General features: G+C 35.1%; 1 protein-coding gene across 4 annotated transcripts in view; it reads left to right on the top strand.

Annotated features, from left to right (window-relative positions):
• TLK1 (tousled like kinase 1) overlaps positions 1-14,323 on the top strand; it is a 154,743-nt gene extending 140,420 nt beyond the window's left edge. For all 4 annotated transcript variants that reach the window (XM_036067307.2, XM_036067310.2, XM_078070982.1 and 1 more), the window contains 7 exons: positions 1,565-1,656; positions 1,741-1,830; positions 1,982-2,151; positions 2,429-2,564; positions 5,523-5,634; positions 6,525-6,632; positions 12,551-14,323. In XM_036067307.2, coding sequence (XP_035923200.1) covers positions 1,565-1,656; positions 1,741-1,830; positions 1,982-2,151; positions 2,429-2,564; positions 5,523-5,634; positions 6,525-6,632; positions 12,551-12,727 — 885 coding nt within the window. In that variant the 3' untranslated portion in view covers positions 12,728-14,323. The remainder of the gene's footprint in view (positions 1-1,564; positions 1,657-1,740; positions 1,831-1,981; positions 2,152-2,428; positions 2,565-5,522; positions 5,635-6,524; positions 6,633-12,550) is intronic.
• Positions 14,324-15,131: the final 808 nt, after the last annotated feature.

Genomic DNA, 15,131 nt, shown 5'->3' with positions numbered 1-15,131 from the left:
TGCACTGTTTCTTATATCACAGATAGCTGCTAAGAGGGGCATTTCTTTTTGAAGAAAGGACTTATATAGGAAATAGAAAATGCAGATTGGGGCCTAATAACTTTGTTCAGTACTGACCTAAATACTAAAGACCACTTTCTCCAACCCCTTCAAAGCCTTTTCATGGTTGCCAGGTCCACTGGGAAACAAAGCAGATTGTGAGTCAAAAAAATACAGACTTTTATCTACACCAAGGTGGAAAATATTGAATCAGTTGCTCAGTAATTGACCATATTAGCCTTATGGGAAGGGTATACTTTACTCACCTAATCTTGGGAGAAAGATGTGTCATATATAAGTCAATATATATTGATAATTTTTATGAGTGCACTTAAAATTTTATTTTCTATTCTCCTTTATGCTTTTTTGCATTCTCACATGAACTTTTTAATCTTTTCTCTTTAAGCTTTTAATAATGTAATTAGCTAATGTTTAACACTTTATGTGTTTTACCCCATTTAATCCTCTCAACATCCCAAACTTTATAAATGAGACTGAGGCTAAGAGAGGGTATTAGCACAGAGTTCTGTAGCTAATAAGTTTATCTGACTCCAAAATGAATATTCTTAACTACTGCATCCTGTATTATTTCTGATCTTAGGCTTTTATAATTTTGTGACAGTTTACCTTTCTTGTTTATTTTTAGGTTACCAGTTGATGGGGGGGAGTAGAGACTGGGGACCTTCTTTCTAATATGTAAATTTTCAGTGTTGTTTTTGTTTTGTTTTTTTAAAAGGGGCACCTTTGTCTGTAAATCACAGCAGAACCAAAATTACTAGATCTCTCTTAAATGACATTCAAGTGGTTTTTTTTTAGATTTGTAAATTACCTGACACCTTAAAAGAATACTGATCATTCTTAATTTTTTTATGTAAGAAATAGGCTGATGATTCAGACAAACCAGTATAAAACCTGTTTTTGAGACAACCAGTAAAAATTGAAGACAAGTTGGATATTAGAAGAGATTTTAAGGAATTATTATTGATGTAGATAGGTGTGATAATGATGTATGGTTGTGTTTGAACAGTTTCATAATCAAAGTTTAGAGTTTAGAATTTTTTAAACAGTTGGAAATCGTTACGAACTTGTTTAAAGAAGTGGGGAGTTGCTAGGAAAGGTAGAGGAAAAAGTTTTGCTTTATCCAGCCCATAAAAAACACACTAAAGCCCTCTCTTTGTTGGCTGCTTACTGCTTTTGCCACTGTAGAGGAGCCAGATCCATATTAAAAAAAACAAATAACAGCTTTATTGTTTTATCTTGATTCAGTATATTGGCATTTATGAAACCTGAATGTGAAAATTCACATTAAAGTTTTCTCTGATGTATATGATGGAATTTGTATCTTGTTCCCAATAATAAATGTGTTGTTAAACTATATATAATCATAGCAGAGATGATCACCAAAAACTGTAGTGTATATTCTAATTCCATATTGCTATAAAAATTATCACCAAATTTGTTTTTTAAATCTCTTTAGCTATTCAGTTGGTCTTTGGTCCTAACTCTTCTATGCCTTGAATCCTAGGCTTTTGACCTTTATGAACAAAGATACGCTGCTGTGAAGATCCACCAGCTTAATAAAAGCTGGAGGGATGAGAAGAAGGAAAACTACCACAAGTAAATAGTAATACTTTCTGGTTTTTATCAAGTGAAAATACATTTAATAGTCATGGAGAATAAATATACTCTCTCTTCCTGTAGACATGCCTGCAGAGAGTATAGAATACACAAAGAACTGGATCACCCTAGGATAGTTAAACTCTATGATTATTTCTCCTTGGATACAGATACGTAAGTGAATATAAGGATTTATATTTAAGAAAAAATATGTTTGCTTTTGCTTTCCTTATTCTGTAATGATGATATATTCTTCATTTCATCACTGTGATAAGGAATTATTGGATAATGTTTTAGGTCTAATTTTTTCTCTTCTTCATTGTAGGTTTTGTACAGTATTAGAGTACTGTGAAGGCAATGACTTGGATTTCTATCTGAAGCAACATAAATTAATGTCAGAGAAGGAAGCTAGGTCTATTGTAATGCAAATTGTAAATGCACTAAGATATCTCAATGAAATCAAACCCCCTATTATACATTATGATCTTAAGCCAGGTAATTAATAAAATTTGTCTAAATTTTTTAAGCTCTAAAGACTGTAGTTTTTAAAAGTCATATTAAGTTATCTGAAAACCTGCTTTTTGGTGCAGTTTATTAAAGTCAATGGAATACTAGAAGAATTTAAAATGCCCATTGAATCACATTTTAAAATTATATTTTAAATTTACATTTTTTAAATATATATCTGTTCCCCCAATGTCAGCTAAAGTAGTAAATATAATGTTTTTCATCTATGTATCATTAAAAAAAAAACTTTATATTTTGTTCTTAGGAAACATCCTTCTGGTAGATGGCACAGCATGTGGAGAAATCAAAATCACTGATTTTGGTCTATCCAAGATCATGGATGATGATAGCTATGGTGTAGATGGAATGGATCTAACTTCTCAAGGGGCAGGCACTTACTGGTAAATGTATAATTTAAAATATTGAAATTGTCTAGATTACTTTTTATGAGTTTAGTTTTTGTTTCCATATATCTTTGAGATTACAGTGGTGAGGGTACTAATATGAAGTTTGAGTCAAGAGGGAGATTACTGTTGTCAGTCTTCTTTTCTCGTCGGATCTTAACTGTAAATATCAGCAAAGTGAAGGGAGAAGAACTTGGCATTGGCAAGTGACTTAAGTGTCTATTAGCCAGGAACTCCTCACATGGAGAATCATGGATTTTCTTCTGTATGTTCAAGTGATGTTATCATCAGTAAAAATACTTGTATGAAGATCACATCCTGACTATTACAAGCAGTAGCCATAAGCATGAAGTCCTCTCTGTAGAGGTTCTGTGGTGGCAGTTTATATTGGAGATGGAGGTTTTGTTGATCATGCATGGGAAAGAAGTTTGGAATATTCTTAGTCTTGGACTTGGCTCTCAGAAATCCCTTTTCATAACTTCATACATATAAACTCTAGATAGAACTGTAGATTCACAGGTCTAAGTCTGAATGAATGTCATTCCCTTCAGAGTACCTAGGTGTTGACAAAAATCACTTCAGTGTGAATTTTCAAACTTACTGTCAAATTCACTTGAAGTAGAGAATATAGACTATAAAATTTCAAAACAAACTTAGTTTAGCAAAAGGAGTAAGATTGTAATTGGAGAGATAACTGTACTCAACTTTATTGAACAAGATGGAGACTACAAACATAAATGTGACATTAGGGTTTCTGGAACAGTCTTTGCACAGCTTAGGCACATAATAACCAGTTCCACAAGATGCCCTTGGTCTGTATGAACTTTCATGAACAGGGATTAGTCATGTTCATGTGTTCTTTTAAAGCCATTTTACTTTCAAATTCTGCTTGTAGCATTTTCTAGGAATATGAGTAAGATAATAGATCATGGATTTTTCAGCCCATATTAAAGAAAATTGTCATTCAAACTAGTAACCCCCTAAAAGTTGGTATCCTCAATCAGTAGTCTTCAGACATTTAGCAACAAGTCTCCTTCATAGAGCTCTGGATTCCGTGGAAGATAGCTTAAAATAATAGATCATCCTTCCTCTGCAGAGACTCCCACTATATTGTTTCCCTCGCACTCTGGTTTTGCTTGTGGAGGGCTGAGCAAGGAGATTTACCTCTGACAGGTGGGCTGGAGCATTTCCATGTAGTAACCTGGAATGTATTTCCCATAGAAACATGTTTTGAAAAATGGTTAGTTTCCTACAGTCATAGTAGCTTTTTTAGCTTTATATTTGGTAAAGTGGGATGTCCTGTACAGTCTTGCAGGAATACATGTAAACTATTTGTCAGTATCACTTAGAAGAAAATCAGTTTTGTCCCTCATTCCCTCTCAGGTCTCAAATGCAGTCATTCACTAAATCCTGGTGGTCATTTCTTCCCAAATAGCTTTGGTGTCTTTCTTAAAATTCCTCTCCTTGCTTACAGCTTTTTGTCTCAAGAGACAGTGTAGCATAGTGTTTAAGAGCCATTCTTGTTTCATAAATCTACACAAAATATATACTTTTATTCATAAAACAAATCTGGCTTTTTACTTGATTTGGGGGGTAGGAAAGGATTTACATTACAAATGAGTTATTGGTCATCTTTGGTGGTTCTATTTCAAGAAGTTTGTTTTTTTTTCTTTTAAGAAATCTGTGCATATCTTGCTGAAATTTAAATGATTTAAGCATAGTATAAAACTAAAGGAAAAGAATTAGATTCCCATTTAGCTGTACTATTCCTTTTCAGGATTTTATAGTTTATCTAAATTTTAGAGGTGGGAGATGCTTGCATCCCTGTTGGATCTTTTTATTTAAAACCTAAGGTGTGACAAATTTATTTTTACCTATCCTTTATATAAAATTATGAACTTACAAATAGCACTTAAAAGTAGAAAATGGTGGGCGCCTGGGTGGCTCAGTTGGTTAAGCGACTGCCTTCGGCTCAGGTCATGATCCCGGAGTCCCGGGATCGAGTCCCACATCGGGCTCCCTGCTCAGCGGGGAGTCTGCTTCTCCCTCTAACCCTACCCCCTCTTGCGCTCTCTCTCTCACTCTCTCTCTCTCTCTCTCTCAAATAAATAAAATCTTTAAAAAAAAAAAGTAGAAAATGGTATTTTTGAATACTTAATATATTTCAGATGCTGCTAGGGTTCAAAAACTGCACAGTGAATGATAAGAGCTCCTTGAGCTGCTCACAGTTCAGAGTGATTTTAGTTTAATGCCGTAATAGAGGTACCATAATATCTGCTGGTTACATGGGGAAGAAGCAAAACTCAGCCTAGAGGGAACAGAGGTCCAGTCGGTCTTAATGAAAAAAAAAAGGTACTCACCAAATGAATTGGAGTGGTTAAGGAAGGCATTAGAGATGATCATATTAAGAAGCATGCGGGGGCAGGGAGGTAGTGTGTGGGGAACCAAGTGAATGGTCTTTGCTGAGCCAGTTGCTTCTAGATTAGAATGGGTCTGTGTTACAAACAAGAGCTATGAGGGCTTACCTTGGCAGTGCATGATGTTGCAGTTTTCTAAACAGAAGAACCAGCTGGTCAGATATGTGTTTTAGGAAGAGAATTGCTTACACTTTGAACACAGGTGAAGGGGCATGGGAGATCATTTATAATTGCTTACTTAAATTAGAACATTATAATTTCTACTGATAATATATTACCTACAGAAATGAAAAATGTTGGTATATGTAATACACATACATAATACGTATGTGTTGCATACTTTATCACGAAGTTGTATGTTTTGGCTCTAGAGTCAAATGATACAAGGATGTAAATGCTGCAGAAGTTTGATTTTCATTCATGAAAGTCCTAAGGTTTTGTGTATGAGTATTCTGAGTGTTCTAAAAGTATGTTTAGAAGACTTAAATTACAGATTGTTAATAGTATCCTTTCCTCTTTTCTCCCCAAAAAACTGTAGGTATTTACCTCCCGAGTGTTTTGTAGTTGGAAAAGAACCACCAAAGATTTCCAACAAGGTTGATGTGTGGTCAGTCGGCGTCATTTTCTTTCAGTGTCTTTATGGTAGAAAGGTAAGTTAAAGTGTGCAAGATTCTGTTCTATGGAGAGAAGTTGAATTTTCCCTCTTAAATGTAAAGTTTAATTAACTTGAAGTCAGTGTAGATCCTTCTAAGGAAAGCCAGGCCTTTGTTCCTTGTTAAAATTTTCATGGATCAGATTATTTTAATGTCACAGCAGCTTTCTTGATCTGCTTTTTGCCGCCCCCCCCCCCTTAAATAAAAGAAGAAACTATCAATTGTGCTAACATTTTCTGCTCTTAGGGATACTCAAGCCAAAACACTTTACCTCCCCCACTCCTACCCCCCCCCCCCCCAGCATACTCAGTTAAGCCTGGGCATAGCATCCCCTTGTGCTTCCTCAGGGAAATTCCATCAAATTTAGTCTTAATTCTTCCCAAACCTCTTCCCTCTATTTTGAAGTCAGAGCTACAAGCTGCCATAGATACCTTCCAACCCCTTCATCAGTGTGGAGAGAGGGGTTAAGGGACTTCTCTGGGAAGTAGCTTCAAGTTAGGAACAAACCCAGAGCTGTCAGTGAAGGAGTGTACCGTGTTCAAAGTATTCTTTGGAATTTTCACAGATGTTTCCACTGCTTCTTACTTTTTAAATCATATTTCCATTTTTTAAACAGTCATAATAAATTTTTAGGTTTTTTTTTGTATTTTTATTTTATCTTAAATATGTTGCAACAGCATTATTTTCTGTGCTATTCACCATGTTTAAGCTATGTTGAGGATTGGTTAGATGGGTTTACTCAGCCTTCTATCAGTTATAACCTTGTTTCCATGAGAATGCATCCCAAGTTACAAATAACTAAGAAGATTTTTTAGAACACAAATCATTTATATTTTGGATTCACTGATAATTACTCTGTTTTCTAAACTTTTTTTTTTTTTTTTAAGCCATTTGGTCACAATCAATCACAACAAGACATTCTTCAAGAAAATACAATATTAAAAGCCACAGAAGTCCAGTTCCCTGTAAAACCAGTTGTAAGCAGTGAAGCAAAGGTATTACATTTATGTAAATAGGTTTTGTGAAGTAAATTTCATTTCGTAAATTGTGCTTAAAGTAAGTACAGTTGACTTTTGAACCACATGGGTTTGAACTGCACAGGCATTATTGTGAATTTTTTTTTTAACAGTACAATACTGTAAATGTATTTCCAAGATTTTCTTAACATTATCCTTTCTCTAGTTTACTTTATTAAAAGAATACAGCATATAATACGTATAACATACAAAATATGTATTACTCGAATGTATGTTATCGGTGAGTCTTCCAGTCAACACTAGGCCATTTGTAGTTAAGTTTTTGGGCAGCCAAAAATTGTATTTGGATTTTCAACTGCGCCTCTAACCCCCGACATTGTTCAAGGGTCAGCTGTACTTATTAGTAAGTAAAGTAAAAGGGATTGCTGCCACAGTAAAATCTGCCCATTAGGTCTTTGGTTTTCATCTTTTAAAGACCCAAATACACATCAGTTTGCTTTGAAAATTAGGGAAAAATCACAAGACCTTTATGTTTTATATATCAGCTTATGTTAATACTGAGATATTTAAGTATACAAGAAGTAAGAAAGTAGTAATAATAACTACTATTTAGTGATTATGTGCCAAGCATTGTGTTGATACTTTATCTTTTAACAGCCTTATGAGGTATAGATCAGTATCTTCGTTATTCCCATTTTATAAGGAAGCCAGTTAAGCCATAGCAGAATCATATGAGCTAGTAAACAGCAGAGCTGTGGCCCAGTTTTCACTCTGGTAGACTCCAGAATTCACTGTTGACCTTATGCTGCCCTACAGTAGCTCTTGAGAAAGCCTGACCTCTTCATCCCCTCTGCTTCCATGTAGCAGTCTATGAATCAATGACGAATGGCTTCCTGTAGTTCTAACCCATCTGTCTAGTAACATGGAATAGCATTTGTAATTAATAGCAAAATGTTTATGGTACTTTCATCCTCTTGGCCTTTTACATTTGTATTTTCACTCCTGCTTTGTTACACTCATCACAAAGCTCATTTCTCTGTGATCCCTGTTGGAATCTTCTCCTTTTTAAACCCTATGAAATTCCTAAGAAAAACACATGAAGTTCCCATTTTTTTCTGGCATGAATAGCCTAGGCCATAAAGATAATTCATAAGCAGGAATTATATAGTTTCTGTATTTTTAGAATGTAGATAAGCACTGTAAGATATTGCCACTGATTGAGGTCATAGTGACCTTCCGAATTGAAAATGTACTGGTTTTTGTGAATCGCAAATGGTCTGGTATTTCATTTTGTCTGTTATATCTTAATTGGCTTTAGCAAGTTATTTGGATGACTTTTAGAAGATATAAGAACATCACATATTTTTCGTAAGGTAAATATGGCTCCTTAAAAGGAACTTGACAATGCTACCATCTAAATTTTGTCTTCCTTTTCTATCTGCAGCATCGGTGGTAACAGAAACTAAGTAAATTAACTGACAGAAATGACCAGGAATGAATATATAGTGCCAAAAAGAAGTCCCATTTAGGCCTCTCTGGCTCTAGCCTTAAACTCTTCATAGGCACCACAATCACAGATCTGGGAGGCAGAGGGGCACATTGTTTTTTTGTGGGGTTTTGTATGTGTTGTGTGTGTTGTTTTTTTTTCCCCCAGACCTCGTCCTTACAGAATACACCTTTACCAAGTACCTCCACTGACCTGGTGGTGTGGGCATCTTAAGTACATTTACTCCTTGTAGGCTTCCTCATCTCGCTGTCAGCAGGTTTTCATCTTCTCAGACTCTGCCTTTAACAAAATCAGTCACTCTTGATTTTTTTTCCCCTCCATCTTAAATTTCAAAGACCACTCTGAAAATGATTAAGACCTAAGGATTCAGAAAGATTTTTGATAAATATTAGTAAGCTAACCAAGGTATAAGGATAAGAAGAGCTAGGTTTGTTTTTAGAGAAAAAATTACTTATAATGAATTTCAAACGAAGAAGGTGTAAAATACTTTCTAATGTGACTAAGCTTTGATTTTAAAGTTATGGATCTTAGTTGTAGTTTTCCTGCAATGCTTTTAATTGATGAATATATGTGGAAGTTAGGAATTTCAAGACAAGCTAAAGTTATTTCTACTGTAAATAAAGGAAATGATCAGTTAGCCCTTACAACAATTCAATATTATATATATTATTTATATATAGAGAGAGAGAGTGGAAGAAGCCAGGCAAAAGAGAACATAAGCTGTAATTCCACTTAAGTAAAGTTCAGAGCAACCAAAACTCAACCACAGTAGATGTCAGGGTAGTGAGGATCCGGCTAGGTTGGGGGCAGAGCCAAAGCCTGGACAGGGGCAGGGCATGAAGAGATTTAGGAGGTTCTCATTCTGGTTGCCAGCTACAGAGTTGCTTTGTGTGCTGTTAAGTACACTTAGGATTTGTGTACCATCTTATGTTAGTTTTTTTTTTTAATATAGAGTCTGAAGGACAATATATAAGAACCAGTTTGAGAAGGAAAAAAGATACTGATTATATTCCATTATTTAGTTTTTCCAGTAGTTACACTATCAACCTAGGAAACAAACCTCAGTAGAAGTATCACTTCAGTGTTCCCTTCATCTTAAGAAATTCATTATGCTAAAAAGGAAAAAAAAAAATACGGCAAAAAAAAATGGCATCATACCCTCTAGCCAAAGTACACAGACAGTAAAATGGAAGGAGTGTGGGAGGGTTGTTTTAGCAGAAGAAAAATTCTAGAAGTCTGGAATTATGTAAGGAGAACTGCAGCTTTCTGTAGTCAACATAGTATTTGGAAGTTCTTGCCAGAGCAGTTAGGCAAGAAACAGAAATAAAAGGCATCCAAGTTGGAAAGGAAGAAGTAAAAAGGTCACTATTTGCAAATGACATTATATATAGAAAACCCTAAAGACTGCGCCCAAAACTGATAGAACTAGTCAACAAATTGAGTAAAGTTGCAGGATACAAAAATCTGTTGCATTTCTATACACTAATAAACTATCAGAAATTAAAACAGTCCTATTTACAGTTGCATCAAAAAAAAAAAAAAAAAAAAATCTAGGAATAAATTAACCAAGGAGGTGAAAGATGTGTACTCTGAAAACTAAAACATTGTGAAAGGTATTGAAGATAATGCAAATAAATGGAAAGATATTCCTTGCTCATGAATTAGAAGAATATTAAAAAGTCTATACTACCCAAAAATTGAATGCACTCCCTATCAAAATTCCAGTGGCATTTTTCACAAAAATGGATCACCCAATCCTAAAATTTGTATGAAACCACAAAAGACTCTGAATAGCAAAAGCAGTCTTGAGAAAGAACAACAAAGCTGGAAGCATCAAACTCCTTGATTTTGAACTATATTTCAAAGCTGTAGCAATCAAAACAGTATGATATTGGCATAAAAACAGACAAATCAGTAGAACAGAATAGAGCCCAGAAACAAACCCATGCATAGATGGTTGATTACGACAAAAGAGCCAAGATTATAGAGTGGAAAAAGGACAGTCTCTTCAATAAATGATGTTGGGAAAACTGGACCACTGTCTTAAACCATACACGAAAATAAACTAAAATGGATGAAGGTCTTGAATGTAAGACCTGAAGCCAATAAAGTGGAAGAAAATGTAGCCATTAAGCTCCTTGACATCAGTCTTGGTGAGGATTTGTGGATCTGACACCAAAAGCAAAAATAGACAAGTGGGACTACATCAAATGAAAAACCACCTGCCCAGCAAAAGAAACCATCAAAAAAATGAAAGGGCAACCTACCAAATGGGAGAAAATATTTGCAAATCATAGCTGATAAGGGGTTAATGTTTAAAATATATAAAGAGCTTGTACAACTCCATCACAGAAAAACAATCAAGGGGCACCTGGATGGCTCAGTTGGTTAAGTTTCTGACTCTTCATCTCAGCTCAGGTCCTCATCCTCAGGGTCATTGGTTCAAGCCTCACATTGGGCTCCATGCTGGGCATGGAGTCTACTTAAAGAAAGAAAAGAAAATCTGATTTAAAAATGAGCAGAGTATCTGAATAGACACTTCTCCAAAGACAAATATGGCCAACAGGTACATGAAAGGGTGCTCATCGTCACTAATTAGGGAAATGCAAATCAAAATCATAGTGAGGGGGCACCTGGCTGGCTCAGTTGGTAGAGCACACAACTCTAAATCTCAGGGCTGCGTTTAAGCCCCATGTTAGGTGTGGAGCCTACTTTAAAAAAATAAAAACCACAGTGAGATACCACCTCATACCTGTTAGAATGACTATTTAAAATAATAAAGATAAGAAATAAGTTTTGGCAAGGATGTGGAGAACAGGGAACCCTTGTGCACTGTTGGTAGGAATGTGAATTGGTATGGCCACTGTGGAAAATAATATGGAGGTTCCTCATAAAATTAAAAATTTAACTACCCTATGATCAGTAATTCTGCTTCTGTGTATTTACCCAAGAAAAGGAAAACACTAATTGGAAAACATACCTGTACCACCATGTTCATTGCAGCATTATTTACAATAGCCAAGTCTACAGCCATACCACCCTGAACGCGCCCAATCTCATCTGATCTCGGAAGCTAAGCAGGGTCGGGCCTGGTTAGTACTTGGATGGGAGACAATAACCAAGACATGGCAACAACTAAGTGTCCATCAGTGGATGAATGGCTCAAGAAAATGTGTATATATACAATGGAATATTATTCAGCCATGAGAAAGAAGGATATCTTGCCAGTTGCAACAACATGGATAGACCTTGAGCACATTACACTTAAGTGAGATAAGTCAGAGAAAGATACCATATGATCTCACCTACATGTAGAATCTTATTAAAAAACAAAAAAACCCCCAAGTTCATGAATACAGAGAACAGACTAGTGGGCGGCAGGGGGTGGGAGATGAGCGAAATGGACAAAGAGGGTAAAAGGTACAAGCTTCCAGTTATAAAATAAATCATAGGGATGTAATGTACAGTATGGTGACTATAATTGGTAATACTATATATTTGAAAGTTGCTATGAATAGATCTTAAAATTTATCAAAAGAAAAAATTTTTTGTAACAGTGGTGATATTAACTTACAAATAATAAGATATCAGTACAAATATCTAAGTTGTACACCTAAAACCCACAATGTTATATGTCAGTTATACTTCAGTTTTTTAAAAATAATTACCATGTCATCCAGCAAGTCCATGGATCAAACAGGTATTTATATGCCATTGCTCACAGCAGCATTATTCATAGTAGCCAAAAGGTAGAAACAATGCAAACGTCCCACCAACAGATAAATGGATACACAAAATGTGGTATATACATGAAATGGAGTATTATTCAGCCTTAAAAAGAAATGAAATTCTGATGCATACGACTACATGGATGGCTCTTAAACATTATGCTAAGTGAAATAAGCTGTACACAAAAGGACAAATATTGTATGATTCCACTTACAGAATAGTGGTTACCAAGTGCTGGTTGAAGGACGAGTGAGGAGTTGTTTAATGGGTACAGAATTTCAGCTTTTGTTTTGGATATTGGATAAGCTTTGGATGATGAAAATGATCTGGAGATGGATAATCTTGATGTTTCACAACAAGGTGAATGTACTTAAAATGTCACTGAATTGTACACTCAAAAAGAAGTAAAATGCTAATTTTTATTCTTGGAATAAAATTTTTAAAAAAATGAGATGCACCTTTCCTTAATGCACCTTAAATGGTAGCAGTAATCATTTAGACTATAAAGGGAACAACTAAGGGTTGTGAGTTGATTTGAATTTGGAGTAAGAACTTTATTGCTACGGAATTTTAAAAGATTTGAATGCTAATGAAATGAAATATACTTATTATCTTAAATGTATTCATCCTTCTACGGGAGTCAGCTGACTGATGTTTAGAAGGGGCAAAAATTTTAATTTCTGAACTTTTCCTTTTTAAGGCCTTTATAAGACGCTGTCTGGCCTACCGAAAAGAAGATCGGTTTGATGTGCACCAACTGGCAAATGACCCATACCTTCTCCCGCATATGAGAAGATCAAATTCTTCAGGAAACTTACACATGGCTGGGCTTACAGCATCCCCTACACCCCCTTCTTCAAGCATAATTACTTACTGATTTTCCTCCAAAATTGGCATGATATCTTTGAATTGCTTCCAGATACACACTTGAGTTTGAGAGCATTTGATTGTTTTCTGTTGTTTCCTTTTTCACACAGGACATGGTTGAAAACTATTTGTGAACTGAAGTTCTTCATAGCGTCATTTGTATGAGAGTGGATCATGGACAATGAATAAAATGTACACTTTTGACTATGACCTTGAACAGTGAAGGATGACTGCCTGTTGCACAGAAACAGGAATACCATGTTAAGAAAAATTGTTTGGGGGAACACTGTAAATAACGTTTATAATACTTAAATACATTTGGTTGTTTAACTAGAGAGTTCTAATATGAAGGGTAGTTTTTCATTATTTAAAAACACATGGAAAAAATATTTCTAACACAAGAACTATAGTGCCTGGATACATTCTTCAGCATTCAGCAGTTAATCTGCTGAAACCAAAGTAAGAACTGAATGACATTTGTGTTTTATAGAATGTGAGAGTTAGAATCTTTGGACTTTGGACAGAGTTAGATTTTGTCACTTGCCTATTCTGGCTTTTACCAAGTTGTACCTCAAAACCGCGTGTCCGTTTTTGTTGTTTTTTTTTTTTTTTCCACTAGTCATATTAACAGGAGAGCTATTATTTCTAGATACTTTACACCTTTGACAAATGAGCTGCTTGTTTTAAAAATCAGTTGAATTCACTAAATATCTCTGGTGTTTTCAACATGTTTGAATTAAGATATTTTCCCTTTGTTACCAGGCCTTGTTCATAAACAAGTGACAGTATGTAACCAAATGCAGATCAGACCAGTTCTATGCAGGATAATGATAAATTCCCTTCTAGCTCTATTGTAAATTGTTGTACAGACGTTGTATTACAGTTACCAGTTTCAGCAGCTTATTCTTGTACAAATGTTTAAAAATATGGCTTTTCTAATTGGATATTGTATTTTTTTTAAGTCTTCTTGAAGGCGCTTTAATTGCTGCTAAATGATGTTGCTTCTTTGCTAAAAAAATCTCATGACCTCCTTAAAGGTGCAAGTTGACTGTACATATGTCATAGAGAGATATTAAAGGCTGGCATTCATTAACAATCAAGGCATGTAAAAATGATCCATCTTGGACATATAGGGTTCACTAAATCAGATTCTTGGGTTCTAGGGCTGGGGAGCACATAGATAACTAGATTTATAAATTGTTCATGTTTATCCTACGTTTCTAGAAGGTTCTTACCAGAAAGGTAAGACGGTCCCCATAAATAAGTTTCTTGTGGTTTGTACAGATTTGTTAAAATGTGAACATTTTCTAACTGCCTTGTATGGTAGAAACCATTATTTTTCAGGATGTTATATTTTACTCCTGTAAGAATTATTTGTCACATTCATAATGCTGATACTTACATGTAAGTTGTCCATGTTGCCGAAAAAGGAGGTGATAACCACAGATTCTCCTTAATATTGTACAGTTAAACTGTGGCTCTTATTTCTCATGTTGCAAGGCATTTTGTTTCATTGTACATATAGACACATTGTCTCTTTAAGATGCTGCTGAAATTGTAGAGAATGTAGCCAAAACAGTAATAAACAATGACAATTAAAATTTAAGGACTATGAAAATTACATTTCAAGGGAGCTTTGAAGATTTAGGATATTGACTGACTAGGCTCCTTAAGAATCAGCTCCATAAATTCTGTAAGTATACTTCAAGACAGGTATCAAGTGCTTCAAGCTGTTAAAGTAAACCTAATAATCATTATCACTGGGTAAGTAACACACAGCGCTGTGAGGAGTGGCCTCAGGGCTATACCTGCTCTTATGTAGATTAAGATAGAAATCCTATTTTTCAAAAATATTGATATGGTAATGAAATGTTAGCATTAATTGAGTGCTTTAGGTGCTGCCTACAAATTTTTCAGTTTTGTTGTTTGAGTTTTCATCTTTCCAAATCATTAAGTACTGTGTTCATATAGTAATTGTCATTTAAAATCCTGCATTAAAAGAAAATGCTTGGTTTTTAAAAATTTCAGTGAGATACACAGTGGACATGTACATCTAACACTAGGTGGAATAAGTGGTGTAGACTAAGTCACTGCGTTACCATACTCTTTTCAAATGAATGAAAATGACTGCTAGTGTGGAAATGCAGGAAAACAAGCCACAGCAGGAAACTGCTTCCCTGGTTTCCAAAGATGTATACGAGGTAAATCAACTTAGACACCTATGTTTTCCCCAGCAAATGCTATAGATTTTGGGTCATAGCCCACTAACCCAACAGGTACAAGATGACTAACGGAGCCAAACTGAATTATTTACTGCTCCCTTCACATGGGAAATGGGTATTGCTGAATAATTTCAGTCACTGGCTATCTTTGGCTCTAATATCTTCTGAAGCTTACATTGGTTTTGGTCTCCT

This window comes from Halichoerus grypus, chromosome 4 (genome assembly GCF_964656455.1).
Source record: "Halichoerus grypus chromosome 4, mHalGry1.hap1.1, whole genome shotgun sequence".
NCBI lineage: Eukaryota > Metazoa > Chordata > Mammalia > Carnivora > Phocidae > Halichoerus > Halichoerus grypus.
This window is presented reverse-complemented; position numbering and strand designations above follow the sequence as displayed.